At 36.2% G+C, this 16417-nt stretch overlaps 2 protein-coding genes across 2 annotated transcripts; both read left to right on the forward strand.

Annotated features, from left to right (window-relative positions):
- Positions 1–697: 697 nt before the first annotated feature.
- On the forward strand, positions 698–12852 carry dhdds (dehydrodolichyl diphosphate synthase). Its single transcript, XM_084088222.1, has 9 exons — positions 698–734; positions 1470–1543; positions 2626–2742; positions 4798–4940; positions 5019–5135; positions 6722–6823; positions 6940–7054; positions 8931–9038; positions 11992–12852. Exons 2-9 carry the CDS (start codon positions 1481–1483, stop codon positions 12232–12234), a joined length of 1008 nt encoding a protein of 335 aa, XP_083944348.1. The 5' UTR covers positions 698–734; positions 1470–1480; the 3' UTR covers positions 12235–12852.
- Positions 12853–12985: 133 nt separating this feature from the next.
- On the forward strand, positions 12986–16263 carry hmgn2 (high mobility group nucleosomal binding domain 2). The gene is made up of 6 exons (XM_084088223.1): positions 12986–13262; positions 14385–14420; positions 14723–14752; positions 14836–14889; positions 15282–15344; positions 15556–16263. Exons 1-6 carry the CDS (start codon positions 13248–13250, stop codon positions 15589–15591), a joined length of 234 nt encoding a protein of 77 aa, XP_083944349.1. The 5' UTR covers positions 12986–13247; the 3' UTR covers positions 15592–16263.
- The last annotated feature ends 154 nt before the right edge of the window (positions 16264–16417 follow it).

Raw genomic sequence — 16417 nt, forward strand, 5'->3', positions numbered from 1 at the left:
CTAGAGTGTTTATTTTATTCAAATTAAAAAGGCAAATTTTTCATAATTAAGACTAGGTGTATGAGCAAAATAGAAATGGTCTAAATTTAGATAATTACTTTGTAAAGAATTTTATTTATGAAAACCAATGATTCATTGTACATTATATCTCAAATTATTTATGATAATGTCACAATTATAGGAACTTTCTGTTGCCAAAACATATTTTAGATTTAATTTATTTTATTTTAATTGTCCCTACTAATAGTATGGAATTATTTTTTTAAATAAACAAATGAATAAATAAATAAATAAATGTAACATATTTTCATACACAAATGTATAAAATGTATGTTCTCATTTCTTATTGCTAAGCCCCCCACTTATCTCTTATTACACACTTATCTGGAAACTCTTGCTTCCTCCAAAGCTACAATAACTATTTCATTGTGCAAAATATGACAAATATGTAATGTATTTTTATAGTAGCCTTTGTGTTTTGTTTTCTATACCCCTGCCCTTTTTTGCATTTAATAAAAAAGTATTTGAAAATAATAAAACAACAAAGAAAGTCGAACGTATATTATTTGTATACACTGCAACGTTTTAAGGGACGAAACAATAGTTTAATAATGTGCTGGGACATTTTGCATTGGTCGAATAATAAGAATTTTATTTTGGCGATTGCTTTGCTGTCGCGTTTCTGTGGCGTCACTTCCTGTCAGGGGAATAAGACGTCATCTTACAGACAGGCGGTGAGTTGGAGCTTTACGATTTCTTTAAAAACAGCGATTTAACGTTTTAAATCAAGATGATTTCGCATTCTTTGAATGAAAGCCTGCTTTTAATGAAAGTGATGACAGTGACATGCTAATTTTACTGTCGTAGTATTTACGGTAGTTAGCGTTAGGAACCAGTTATAAGTCATAATAATAATATTGATAAATTTCATTCTGTTGATTTTAATGAGTCACAATTTACTGATATAGTTAAAGGTGTGAGTGTTTTCAGATTGACAATGTTTACTTTGAGAAAACGATTGTGTATTGTGTGCAATATATTGTCTTATTCTGACAAATATGACAGACGTTTATATTTTAATACATTATTAATCCTATGTGGACCATTTCAGAAACAGAGAGATTTGTTTATGTCTGTTTTTTATATATTTTATCTAACGTTATAAGTGTTTGCATTGGCTGTCTAGCACACTGCTTCTACAGACATCAACATCATTTATATTAATCATATAAAATGATATAATGTCATGTCATTTTATTATAAATGTATTTTTTTATGAAAAATGATATAAAATCATATAAAGCATATAAGCTAGATTGGTACAATTGCAGTGCATAAATAAGTTTGATTATAATAAGTGCCTGTTTATGGCTCATGCACAAGATGTGTTTTTAACCGTTTCTTTTGGCCTTGTTCGGTCTTCCACTATTGTACATATTGTGACAGTAACTCTCTTCTTTTTTACACAGAAACAACTGCAATGTCGTGGATTCGAGAGAGGGAATTATCCTTTATAGAAAGGCTCACTGCCAACATCCTGAGGGTGTGTATCAGAGAAGTCTAGAGAAAAACTGTAACAAATATATAAGATAAAATAAATAAATAAAAATGTGATAAAAAAAAGTTATTTATCTGTTAAATATATTACCTTAGATTAAAATAAATAAATAAAAATTAGGTTAAAATTAATTAAATAAATAATACATTAAATAGTACATTGTGTGTGTATATATATATATATTTAGAAAAATATATATTAATGTAACTTAATATAAACTAAATTTTTCAGTGTATACATAAACATGGTGTTTATTAAAGATAGATGTCTTTTAAATATCAAGGTGGGGGTCCTTCACATGAGGATGATCATATTTGTTGGTCATTGTCATCTAAGGGTGTGTTCACACTTGGCATGTTTGGTTGGATTAAAGCGAATCCTAGTGCGATTGCTCTGTTAGTGCGGTTCATTTGAATAAGTGTGAACGCTGCCGTCTGAACCCTGGTGACAGCAAACAAGCGGACCGAGACGCTGAAAAGATGAGTCTTGCTCCGTTTCCAAGCGACTCTGGTGCGGTTCGAATGAAATATGAACGCAACACGGACCAAAAACATGTAAACAAACAAAAAACAGGACATGATGTCAGAAGATGTGCCCCTAAAAAGGACAGAATCCTCAATCAAACCTGTTTTTTCTCATTATAGTCGTGATGTTGCCCATCACAGTTCAGTAGAGGAGTCAGAACCGCGTCTCCTCGCAGCAGATCTTCATTTGTGTGTGACGGAGGGATTCCTGACGATGTTTTGACTCCCTTACAGATTTTATAAGCTCTTCGCGAGTTCTTAGTTGGTCAAAACACCATCATATGTCGGCTACGCACAGTTCCATCGCAAAATATACATAATAAAACCCAACCAATCATGTTGTGAACATATCCCTATCTTTAGGTTCGGTGTTAAAATGCGTTAAATGTGAAAGCAAAAATGGACCAGGAATTAAAGTTTTTATTTCTTGGTCCGAACCAAGCGAACCGGACTACAAGTGTGAACACACCCTGAAAGATTGAAAACCCCTGTACAGAGAATTGAACTGAAATAATCATCTAATTCCCTCTTTTTCTTTCTCAGGCAGGGCCCATGCCCAAACATGTGGCCTTTATCATGGACGGTAATAGGCGTTACGCCCAGAAGACGCATGTGGAGCGACAGGAGGGCCACTCACAGGGCTTTGAGAAACTGGCGGAGGTCAGTGTACAGATATACTCATATACAAACTAGATGGATTTATTAGGCAATATTTGGCCATTTTGACTCCCTGAGCGATTAACAGACATCTTACCTCCCCCTTCTGTCAGTCACACAATCTACGTTATTATTTTTTTAATTCAGCAACTTTGCACTGGCCATGAAACTGTATTTTATATATCTGCATTACACCGGCTGACTCTGTCAGTATCGGCCATTAAAAAATACACACAATACAAAAATACTAGAAAATTGCGATACGATAATACTTAAAGTGTGTAAAATAAACTTAAATTATCTTTAAAATATATTTAAAATTATATAACCTACATGTGTTTCACATTCTTTTTGTGGCAAGAAAACATCCCTAAACTTCTGACATCAGTGTTTTACTGTATATAAGAAGTGTTATTTTAACATCAGTGTAAACCACAGGGTTCAGGTTATCCGACATTAGGGTTATTTAACAACAGAAACTTAATAATCAGATGTAAAAAATAAACACTGCTTAGTTTTCACTGTAGGAATTAAATATATACTGATTCTTATTAAAGCTACAAAAGTTATTCAGCCGAGAGCAGCGAGTGATTTTCTCTCTGTCTTTTGTTCATGACCCCAGTTTTTTGTAAGCTACTGCGATATGCATATCACGATATATACATTTGCGATATTTCTATAATTTCGATATATTGTGCAGCCCTAACGTTAAGCGGTTTCTAATAAACACTTGATATTTGAAATCAACCCAAACACACACACACCTCCCTTCATTGCTCCGCCCCCCAAATGCACAAACACACAATGCAAGCGTGGATGACTCTTCATCATAGCTGAAGCGAAGCAAACTAAGGCTTTGTGAAAAACAAAGTGATGATGACAAACGAATGACAAGTATATATCTTGAACATAGAACAAGAACAAAAAATGAACATACAGCACACAAGAGTATATACAAGCAAGAGTTGGTTGTTAGTCTCCAGCAGCTCCAGACAAACAGTGACACTCAAAACTGTCCTGTTAGGGGTGTAAATCGGACAGTTCATCGCGATACGATATGATATCGATTCTCTCAGCCAGCGATACGATATTTGCCGATACCTCAAAAAATTCTATTCAATTCAATTACAATTATATTCTATTCAGGGCTACATCGATTGATTGATATACCTTGTCACCTGACCTAAATACTACGCTCTGATTCGCTAAAACTGACTTATCGGGTTGTGTTCACAAACAACAAGGGTGCTGCTTGTCGGTTTCTGCTGTAAAACATTAACTCGCGATGCCTTGACAGTGGACAATACCGGCTTTTGTGACAAAACGTGTTTAGGGTTCAGTCAATCTTGTCAGGCGTCTATTTCAGCGTTACAAAGACACACCGGCAGACAGTAAGGTGAGTAAATGAAAATGTGCGCTTTGGCGGAAATGCTTAGATGGACGTTACGCAAGGATGTGGAGAGTGTCAAAATAAAGGTACCTTATTATATCGATGCATCGTATCGTTAGACGTTTGATCGATGCATCGATCCATATCGATGTATTGTTACACCCCTACTACTAGAGCTAACATTACATCAACAGCAGATCTTGCTTCAGCAAAATGTTACTCATGTATAGAGCAGAAACAACATCCTCTTCGCTCTCTTTTCTAATATTAACCCGGGTCCTGAAGCTCTTGCCTGATCATAACCCTTCTTTTTCCAGATATTCCTCTGATCTTTTGTAAAGTCTCTCAGCCATCTCTCTTTCTACTGTCTTTCTTCAGATCTCTCTCTCTCTCTCCTCCCCCAACATGAGTGGACACGCCCCCTACCGCTGATTGGCGTTTCTTAGAAATCGCTTACTGCACCTTTACAATCAATCTCTAGACCATTAATTCACTAACGATCATGCATATTGCACACACAACTGTCAACAAGCTCCCATCAGATGCACCATATCTGAATCTCATATACGTCATGTAAAAATAAAACGAACTGTGCTTGGATCCCTTTATATGACGCTCTCAGTTTGTTTGTTTTTTTCTCTTAATATGCATTGCTTCCACTCTCATAGACGCTCCGCTGGTGCCTGAACCTGGGTATTCATGAGGTGACCGTATATGCATTCAGCATTGAGAACTTCAAGCGTGCCAAACAAGAGGTGGATGGCTTGATGGAGCTGGCCAGACAGAAGTTCAGCCGCTTGCTGAATGAGCAGTAAGTTACTCCTGCACAAGATCTATTCCTCTATCGACTGGCTGAATAGAAACGGTAAAGTGCATATGTGATTTCTAGGGAGAATCTTGAGAAGCATGGTGTGTGTATTCGTGTGCTGGGAGACCTGACTCTACTACCTGAAGATCTGCAGCAGGTTATTGCCAAAGCTGTGGTGTCAACTAGAGCACACAACAAGTAAGCACTGCATACTATTTTCTTTTTATAACTTTTGACCTTGTACTTTACAGATCTCCCATCGCTCGTCTCCAATTAGTGCAAAATTCCTCAAAGGGAAACGTAAATTTGATCACGTTACTCCAATTTTAAAATCTCTGCATTGGCTACCTGTGCATTTTAGAGTTTTTAAATCCTTAAATAATCTGGCACCGAGCTATTTGTCTGAGCTACTCTATCTACACAATCCCACACGAAATCTGAGGTCTGGTGATAAGAGACTTCTCTCTGTCCCCAGATCGCGATTAAAGCACAAAGGAGATCGAGCCTTTGCTGTTGCCGGCCCTTCCTGGCTATATCAGATCGGCACAGTCCTGAACTGCTTTTAAATGATCTCTTAAAACCCATTTCTTTTCCTTGGCTTCCAATTCACTGTGAGCTTCTGTCATAACTGTGTGTTTTGCCCTGTTTTTTTTCCGTTTTTTATGTTGTTCAGCACTTTGGTCAGCTGTTCTTGCTGTTTTTAAATGTGCTATATAAATAAAACAAACTTGAAACTTGAGATCTTCGTCAAAATATACACAAATTTTAGCTGTCGCCCGGCTGTACTCAATAAACAAGTATTAGGGGTTGCACAGACTAGTTGACTTTAATGCTCTGCCATGACGCTTTAAGCTTGACGTTGACTAGTTGCTGATCATGGCCTATAGAGGGCAAAACATGATAATAAATCTTTGAAATCCACTTTAACGCTCCATTTCCAACAGTTAAAATGACAAATAAATGCATAATCTGAGAGCGCTCCACAAGATATGTTTGGTTATACCATCTGGATGCGCAAAATTGTTCGGGTGGATGCATGTTTTAAACAGTTTATTGTACACGTAAGTTAATCGCTGTTCTAAACTAATGCGCTGCTGCATTGTAACACACACACACACACACACACACACACACACACACACACACACAGACAGTAGCTTGGGCATCACATGCAGATCATGCATACAGAAACATTCAGTATTGCATAAATGTAGTCAACACTGTTCTGTAATTTATCAATAAAATAGCTTAGAAACTGAAAAGTTCTTGCATATATTTCATAGTAACTAAAACCCACAGTAGAGAGACGCTGCCAGGTAGAATTAATTCACACGCAATTTCTCTCTCACTAATGCATTCATATAAATGTGATCTTTTACTGTGCTACTTTATCTGTATCTGATTTAGAACGAGCAGAAATCTGTGAGAAATATAATGACCCAAAGACTAAAGAACTGATAAAAATAAGCTGTTATGTATGAGCAATAGCCTTGAGTCATGTGTCAAGCTGTGCACAAGGCAAACTGCGTTCGAGTCTCAGCTTGAGGTTCAGGCTTATTTAATCATCAGCGACTAGTTGACGCCACCTCGACTTTAATCACATGAATGTCACTTTAAACACTTAAAAGTCGTTCAACCCCTAACAAGTATAGATAAACTCTGTTGCATGGTAGTGTATGAGTTAACTAAACATTCGTTGTGTTTTTAGAGCATGATATGTATCTGATGCATTTGCTGAAGTTCATTCATCTCATATGTTGCTGACGGTGTATTTGTTTATACAGGTGTTTTCTGAATGTGTGCTTTGCGTACACCTCAAGACATGAAATCGCAAATGCTGTGAAGGAAATGGCATGGGGAGTTGAGCAGGGCCTGATCAAATCCAGGTAAAAATTGCTTTCCACTTAGTTCTCCTGAAATAATTGTGAGGAAACAATAACATCTGTTGTATTACCTGTAAAGCACTGTTAGTAATTGTGTTCTTCTCTCTGTGATTTGTCAGTGATGTGTCCGAGGTGCTTCTCAGTGAGTGTCTGTATAGCAGTAATTCTCCAAACCCCGATCTGCTCATCCGTACGTCTGGAGAAGTGCGCCTCAGTGACTTCCTACTGTGGCAGGTAATGGAGATTCCCGTACAAATGAGTCACTTGCACAAACATACAAGATTTGAGTTCAGCTGCTATTCATAGTTTCATAGATTCACAGTGGAACAATCTTGATTCAGATACAATCTTTCCAGAGGTGTTTCTAGCCTTTCATCAGGACTGGGCACCGGTCCCCCATCGAAAAAGTCTGCCCATATTTTAATTATTTTTTAAAATACTGTTGTTTTGTCATAAATTGTCTTTAATTGTAGTATAGAGTCATTCACAAACTACACACGCAATAAAGAGCTGCTTCGTCGATGACAAATGATAGAAGACATGGTAACACTTTACAATAAGGTTCATTAGTTAACATATTTACTAACATGAACTAACCATGAGCAATACATTTGGGTTACACTTTATTTTAAGGTGTCAGTATTACAATGTAATTATACATTAAAGTACTGAGTAATAATAATTAACTACATGTACTTACTATAGGGTTAGGATTAGGATGAGGGATTGGTTTAGGGTTAATTGCATGTAATAATGCATAATTTATAGTTATTTCTACTGTAACGTAACAATGACACTGTAAAATAAAGTGTTACCTACATTTGTTACTGCATTTGTTCATCTTTGTTAATGTTAGTTAATAAAAATACAGCTGTTCATGTTAGTTCACAGTGCATCAACTAATGTTAACAAGATTTTAATAAAGTATCAGTAAATGTTGAAATTAACATGAACTAAGATTAATAAATGCTGTTTATGTGCAGTTCAATATTAGTTCATGTTAACTAATGCAGTTAACTAATGTTATCTAATGAACCTTATTGTAAAGTGTTACTGAAGACATTTGCAAGTTTTGTTTCCCACAATGGATTGTAAGTAAATATCCACCTCTTTTCTTTATTATAATATATCCCGTACTATTTCAGTGTGAGAAACCGCTGCAAGCGTTTCAGCGCATGCGTGAACTGTCCTAATGAATCAAACAGAACTGTGAACAATTTCAGTCCTTTAAGCAAACCCGTTTGAATCTGGCATCGCTAATTCTGATTATAAACAGCTGATAGTAAACACATTACATGATTGCTGAAATATTATCAGAGGAAATGATACTCAGGTCTCTCAAATGACACATAAGGATTTATCAGTGTTATTTTACCGGTGACTAGCGATGCCCCTGGTTCTTTTTACCTATGAGTATGATTAAGTCGGGCTGTTAAGAGCTGAGGAATTCCCATCACTGCTTTTGCAAATGATATTTCCCATCAAAACACAGTAACGGCAGCTGAAGGTCTGGCACCGGTCTCATGGATATCAATCTGCCGTGTCCATTGTGCATCAAGCTCATGTTGTTCTTAAAGGAAAACAGTCTCGACTAATCGAGCCACGAACGCCGTGCTAAGTGAGCTGGTTGATAGGAATTACGTTTGTGAAATCTAGCGTAGCACGCCGTTCGTGGCTCGATTAGTCGAGACTGTTTTCCAAGATGGATCCTGTCTGTAAACGCGTAATGTTCTGTCTTTATAAAGTATCTTCTTATTAAACTGTCTGTACACTTACAAAGTTCTCAATGCTTCGGTTTGCATGTAGGGACCCTCATTATGTTACCGTGTTAGTGTGAGGCTATTTTGAGCCTTGTTAGTGGTATTAACTAGCGATTTACTTTTACTTACTCTGTGCCCCATATACTAGTGTTATGAGCTAATCTGTTTTTAAAGATAAAACTCTTTACATTCGATTTTCATGAAAACGCATCGCAGGGAACGATCGACTCGGTAACCATGTGTTAATTACCCCTAGGTTCATTTTTCACTGGATTTGTCCTTTAATATTCACCTGCAACTTTGAAGTGATGAATGTTTTTCATATTTCTTCATTATCTTATTCTCCACAGACCTCATATTCGTGTCTAGTGTTCCAGTCTGTCCTGTGGCCGGAATATTCTTTCTGGAATCTGTGTGAGGCTATTTTGCAGTACCAGCTGAGTCATCGATCTCTCCAGGTATGCTAGATCTCTTTTGTTGTCCTGTTTTTATGTAGCCTGGTTAAAACCAGATCATTCTCAGTAGTAACTGAGTTATGGTCTGGCAAAGCTTCATTAATAACTCATTTCCAAAGTGGCGTCACCAACGGACGTCACGCAATTGGATAGACCTAAAACCAATCAGAGCGATCGTCATCGTGTAAAGCCATATGCTGCGTCTAAGTTACACTACGCCATAAAAGTATGTACTCTTTTTGTGAAGAAAAGGTATTTACTTTTGAATGTGTAGCAAAAAAGTAGGCAAGCTTTGGGACATACTACTTCGTCATCTTTATCGGACGGATCTGTCGCGTGCATCCTGTCACGTAAACTGCCCTGTCAATCATCGTGTCACAGTTAAAATCCTCTATTAAATCTAATTTAATTCCCTACCGTTTCAGAGAGAAATGTAGCAGCACTGTTCATCTGCCAGTGGGTCTTTCATGGAGACTGTCCTCATGTGTTTGCAATTTGAATATAATAATGTGCGCTTCACCAACGGACGTCGCTCAAATGGCTCTGGGCGCAACCTAAAACCAATCAGAGCGATCATTATCGTGTAAAGCCCGCCTCAGCGTTTCTGATTGGTGCCGCGATTTCGACGGATTAGAAATGGGCTTGAATGAGCTCTTTGCCAGACTACTTGCAGAGCAAATCTAAATTTGCCGGAAGTTGTCTGGGTTTTCCCAGGCTAGTTTTTATGGTGATTTATAGATGTAACTGTTGTTTTATCACCTAGAAACATTGGGTCTCATTCACAAAGTGTGCATACACACACATTTGTGAGTGAAATCTGGGTACTAATGTTTTCATGAACAAATCAAGATTCACCAAAAACTGTGACACTAGAATTTATTCCAAATTTAAGGCATGAAACATAAATTGCGATAGTCTTTTCTTCTCTACTGCAACGTATATCTGAGTGAAACGACTTGTCGAACAAGAACAAATGTAGGGCGGGGCTTGATTTTGTCCATAGGGGTTTGATTGGATGGTTATAGACACATATCATGTAAACACAGAGATTCTGCAAGAGAGAGGGGAAGTTATTTTGATTCAAGATAGTGAGGCACATGAAAAATAATAATAATGATGTTGTTACAAAGATCTGTTTTGGGTATCGTGAGGGTCCGTTTGTGAGGAAAATAAATGATGACTCTACCCACAACAGCACTGTCGTGCAAGGTGTCATTTATTGTCGGCACCGAAGATATATATATATACAAAAACTCCACGAGTGCTGGGGTGAAGATATATACAGTGTAGCTTCAAAACCCCAAAATACAAAGTGACAAAGAAACAACAAACTGGAAAATAAAGATGAACAAAAAATATATATAAATAAAATATACACAAAGGGTATCTTCAGTTAACTCGCTTCGATGAATCGCTCACGTCCGACTTGGTTAACAAGTGCCAAATTTGAGTCCGGCCGCCTCTTTTATAGGCCAGACTCCGCCCCCTCTACGGACATACCATTGCTTTGGTAATTACATCATCAATCTTTCATTAAACTTTAATTATATGCAATAGATAGTTTTAAACAAATCCTCATATAAACATAACAAACAAAATGACAAAACAATAACACGCATGTCTGACCGTCTTATTTGTCAGTCCCCCTACAAACAACAAATATGGTTTCACCGGACTCCAAGTGTAGTGCGCCCGCGCTAATAAATCATTTATAATAAATACTGCTGTCAGTTTTCATTTTCATGGTGACCACACATATGCAAAAATCATATACACTGAGTGGCCTTATAATCGTGTTAAGATTAATTTTCTACATTGATATTTTATCACTCATTTGGCATTGCTCAGATCTTGGTGCGTGTCTATAGAGAGCGTGTTTGCTGAGAGTGATGACGGGCTGCAAAGGAAACGTTCTGCAGAAAGCTCTTATGTGGGCATGGTTTGGGCGTGCGGTCGCTCATTTAAAATACTCAAAATGTATTAACATTTGAACAAGGTTAATAACAAATTCATATGCATGAGTTGTGAATTATGCAGACTTTATTTTGTGAGAAGTTCTCCTGTGCATACAAATAAGAAATAATCCACGCAATTATTACTGAATGACAACCTGTTGTTTTGAATGGACCATTCATGTATTTAGCTCACTTATATTCTTAGATTAGTAATGGGACCTTATTGTAAACAAAACACACACACAACTTTCTGTGATTAAGAACCTTTTGACCAGCATGAAGACACAGGATATTGTATTACAGCATGTGCTGTTGTTGCTTAATGCTTATGGTTTTTTTAAACGTTAACTATGAATGTTTCCCTAAATGGTTTCATAAATAACATGATTCAAGGAAGTATAGAAAATGAATAGTGACAATATGTATCGTGAATAGTTCACCCAAAATAAAAATTACTATGTGACAAAAAATGTGAGAAAAGTTTTCAGAGTTTTAGTGTCAGTACTACATTCAAATATTATATATAATGTTGAATATAATGTATAATAATGCAATAGGGGAATATCTGTGTAAAAAAAGTGGCCTATGTTATTTTAAATATATCTAGTCAGTGAAAGAGTGCAAGCATATTCGTCTAAAATAATTCTATATTTTCAGCTTCAGAATCATGAATATTGTTATTCTGGTGTCTCTATTGTCCTGTGCTTTGGGTTTCCAGCACCAAGTCCAAGAATATTCATTTATACACACAATGTAATATCAAATTTATCAGTTTAATAAACAGTACATTTTTGTTAACCTTTTATCATATGACTTGGAGTATCGCAATAATATTGTATCGTGAGTTCAGTATTGTGATGTGTATTGAATCGTGATGTGAGGGTATCGTTACATCCCTAATAGAAAAGTTGAGTAAGGATGCAAAAGCATAAATTTGATGAATGTTACACGTGCAGTTACATTCATATTCTCATTTGCTGCACATATTTCGTGTGTTGCAGAAAGCTGAGGCGCTGCACAGAGAAAGCCAAGCGCTCCAGCAGATGGAAGCAGATCGCACCTGTGTGACTGAGATCCTGCAGCATCGTGGGAATGGAAAGCCCATGGATGGCCAGAGTCGACAGACCGCACTGCTGAACTACACCGCCAGCCGAGAGGAGCGGGTGCGCTGCTTTCTGAATGCCCTTCAGCACAAGAGAGACACTTTCTTCAACGATTTAAGCAGTCAGGCTGTCGTGGCTTAGCTCTGAACTTTTTTTATTTACTGATCTGTAAATACTTTACATCTGGAAGGATGTTTCACCCCGTTTTATGGGGCAGTGGCTATGTATGTTTGTCAATAGAACAGATCTTAAATCTTCAAAATAAATTGATTGACCACAGGGGCTTCTTTTATGGACTAGAAATATGTTGTTCAAAAGTTTGGGATCGGTAAGGTTTTTAAAAGAAGTTACAAAATATTTTTATTTCAGAAAAATGTTGTATTTTTAACTAATCTAAGAATCCTGAAAAAAACTTGTACACAACTGTTTTCAACATTGATAATAATAATAAATGTTTCTTGAGCAGCATATTAGAATGATTTCTGAAGGATCATGTGACACTGAAGACTGATGCTGAAAATTCAGCTTTGATCACAGGAATAAATTACATTTTACAATATATTCAAATAGAAAACCGTTATTTAAAACTCATAATATTTCAATCGAATGATTGGTGAGACTTCTTTTAAAAACATTTAAAAAATTACGATCCCAAACTTCTATATAAGTGTATATATATATATAAATGTAATGTATAAAAATGTATAAAAAATGTAATTAAATGAGATGAGTATATGTGTATATAAAGTTACGACTAGCAGTTTTTCCCTCTGAATTCGGTTTTTAAATTTCCGGTGTAATTCCCACTCTGTCCAGCAGAGGCGCCGTTCTTACCAAGACGAGCATCATCATCAGTCTGAGCTCTGAGTCTGAAACCTGAGCGGGGAATTCTGTCATTGTTGCTTTAAGAGATAAGCGACGCCCAACGATACGTGATAGTTCTAGCAGCCAATCGCTGAACGGAATATGCTAAATCTGGTTTAAACCGGTTTCTATCTTAAATTTCAATATAAAAACTTAATAAAACATATACAGCCGTTATTGTATTTTACGCGAGACGCTGTGAGGCGTGTACGGTTCCGTTGCTCACGAGCATATTATTTTGACAAATATTCTGATTTTTGACATTTTTTCGGGGTTTTTCTGCAGTCAAGATGCCCAAAAGAAAGGTAAGGATGCACTGCAATATTTTTTATTTCTGAAAAAAATCACGAATTTTGTTATTTTGTACATATGTCCCTATAATTTTACATTTTTCTGTTGCTGTTATGGGCTGTGATCGTGTAGTTGTTTTATAATGGCGGACAGTCGATTTTACATATTCACTGTCAGACTGTCAGTCTTGCCGCGCACTGAAGAAAACATGACCAAAAAACTCGACGTTTAACTTAAAATAAACCAGACGGGCATTTTAAAAACGACAAATACTGTAGCCTGTATAATGTGCATTATTATTTCTATAATTATCCGAGCAAAACAAATCCTGTAACATCCTGTAAGATCCGCCTGATCACTTGATAATATAAATGGAGGGAACTTGCATGTCTTAAGATGCTGCTCGAACTCCCACTGGCAACTATTACTAGTATAACTGAACATAAGCCTTCACATTAACTAAGATATTAGCATTTTCACACTGCAGATAAGTGTTTGTGTTGGAATTTTACAGGAAAAATAGCTCTCATTTAATATTTTGCGTTGATATTAGATTGCGCACGTGTATTTTCGGTCCTCAAGTCAATTTTATTAAACATAATAATGTGTTGTACTGTTCTTTCGTGTCATTTAAGCTGCTCCTGTCATTGTTGATGTGCACAACGCCTACCCGAAACGTCAAGCTGCCATCTTTACAGCACCTGTGTCTTTAGAAGACGGTGCCTTGCTAGTTATACGCATTTCGACTGTAAATGTAATTTTTTTCTTTTTACTTCAGTATTCAATGTGCTTTTGTGCGAGTTACAGTGTTTTCGTGACGAAAACAAAGGAACTATACACTGAGAATCGCCCCTCAATCGTTTAAAAGGCGCGTAGTGATGCGGCCAAACAAAAGGAAGCCGTCTTGCCCGCGCGCACTGACAGCCCGGATTTGAATTTGAATATGCGCGGGAAGACAGAGCAGAAATAAAGTCATCCGTTATGGAAAATAACTGCGGCTCATCGCCTGTGACGTAACGCCTTGTAACTGTCACATAGAGCGGTCTATTTTGTGTATTTCGACGAATGCGTTTATGTACAAAATATATATATTTTTTTTTATATTTATAACGTTTTTGTGTTTTGTTATTTTACAGATTGATGGTGAGAAGGCCGCCAAAGGCAAGGAGGAGGTTTGTCCATTTAAATATATAGTATTTGTATATTTTTTTAAATTATTTTTTAATAAATGATCGCATTAAAATTACATAAGAACGTTTTTTTCCATAAATTTGTCCTGCTTTTGCTTGATGAGTAACGCCCTTATTTTTAGTTTATGCCTATATTAGTTACATCAACCCTCTGATAAATTTACTATAATGGCCGATTAATATGATGTCGTTTTTTCACTGAATATAATAATTAGCATTTTATATTGGCTCCCCCACTCTTTAATATTTGGTTACATGATTGATTTTGTATATTTTTTTTGCAGCCAACAAGACGCTCCGCGAGGTTGTCTGCTGTAAGTATCATCTTAAGGATCTATTCAATAAATAGATATTTGTCTAATTTCTCTGTCTAATTAATTTCTGAATTGATTTACAGAAACCAGCTCCTCCTAAAGCAGAACCAAAGCCCAAAAAAGCCGCCGCCCCTAAGGTAAGGATGTAGTGTGTGTGTGTGTGTGTGTGTATATATATAGATATAGATATAGATATATATAGTAGTCAACATTTGAATTTTTAACAATACCCATTCTTGTCTTAGGACAACTTTGATGAACTTTTTTGATCCACTTCAAATGTTGACTACTGTATGTGTGTATATATATATATATATATATATATATATATATATATATATATATATATATATGTGTGTGTGTGTGTGTGTGTATATGACCATTTAGTAATTGATTTTTTGTTCATTGATGACAAGATGCCTTGCCTACTTGTTAACCCTCAAACCGCAGAGTGTTAATGCATCCTAATCCAGCGGTTCGGTGTGTGTTATTACTTCTGCAATCATGTTTTGTGTCATTGCTCACACAGAAGGCAGCCAAGGGGAAGAAGGGCAGCAACCCTGCTGAGAACGGAGACGCCAAGGCAGACCAGGTCCGTCTGAAAACTTCTTTGCTTTAATATTTATTCTAAGCCATCAACACACTTAGAACTGAGCTGAATAAACGAGACCCTCGAGTGCTTCTGCTTTTCGTTCAGTAGCATAGATAACACACCAACTAATTACTGGAGCATATAAGATAATTGCTCAGCCAAATCACTGTTTAACTGACTTGTTTTTAACGTTTTGATCATTTTCCTCTAGGCACAGAAGGTTGACACTGCTGGTGATGCCAAATGAGAAGCTAATGAGTGTCTAATCCTTCTATGTACTTGGTGACTGTACAGTTTGAAATAACTATTTTTTACCAAGTTTTATATTAAGAATAACATTTATAGTTGACTTGTTGACTTGCTTTTGATGTATTGATTGATTTGACAGGAGTTACTATATTTCATTCATATCCATTTGTATCCCATTTTTTTAATCAAGCGTCTATATCTTGCCAGAACGGTTTGCCCTCGCTAATCCGTTGGCGAAACGCAAGAATATCGTCCTAAAGTTTGTTTATTGCTTTCTCTATCTCTTTCTTTCTTGGTTTATCTTTGGATTTTAAACACCAAACATTCTCAAAAGGCAGCTTAAGAGTGTTTCTAAAATGTTTTCAGGAGGGTTTTCACCATGTTGTTAGCATTTAAATGTAGAAATACTGTGTTTTCTTTTCTTTTTTTTTTAGGGAAATTACAATGAAATTGTCACGAGAAAAAAAAATGATTAAGGCAACAATGTTAAATAAATTTACAATGTGAACCTTCAGTTTCTTTAGATCTGTGTGTTCTGAACTTGTCTTTTTTTTTTTTTTTTTTTATTAAGTTATGTTCTGAAACAGTGGAAGGATATTCAGTGACTCTTAAAATGCTTTGTTTTAAATGGTTTTGAATAAAAAAATTAAAAAACTGTCCAGAAATTGTATATCATCTTTGTCATCTTTTGCATGTGATGGTGGGCTAAATATAAATACAATTGATGACCTCATAAAAAGTAAATATATATACAGTGGTGGCCAAAATTATTAGAATGGTAAGATATTTTTTTAATGTTTTAAAAAAAGTCTCTTCTGCTCACC

Source organism: Abramis brama, assembly GCF_963993115.1.
Source record: "Abramis brama genome assembly, chromosome: 17".
Lineage (NCBI taxonomy): Eukaryota > Metazoa > Chordata > Actinopteri > Cypriniformes > Leuciscidae > Abramis > Abramis brama.

Excerpts from the sequence above, each read along its gene's own strand:
- hmgn2 (XM_084088223.1), top strand. Across the intron at positions 14,890-15,281 it reads AAAAAGCCGCCGCCCCTAAG|AAGGCAGCCAAGGGGAAGAA; the intron begins GTAAGGATGTAG and ends TTGCTCACACAG. Across the intron at positions 15,345-15,555 it reads GAGACGCCAAGGCAGACCAG|GCACAGAAGGTTGACACTGC; the intron begins GTCCGTCTGAAA and ends ATTTTCCTCTAG.
- dhdds (XM_084088222.1), top strand. The coding sequence starts at position 1,481 with ATGTCGTGGATTCGAGAGAGGGAATTATCCTTTATAGAAAGGCTCACT. Across the intron at positions 2,743-4,797 it reads GCTTTGAGAAACTGGCGGAG|ACGCTCCGCTGGTGCCTGAA; the intron begins GTCAGTGTACAG and ends CCACTCTCATAG. Across the intron at positions 9,039-11,991 it reads TGAGTCATCGATCTCTCCAG|AAAGCTGAGGCGCTGCACAG; the intron begins GTATGCTAGATC and ends CGTGTGTTGCAG.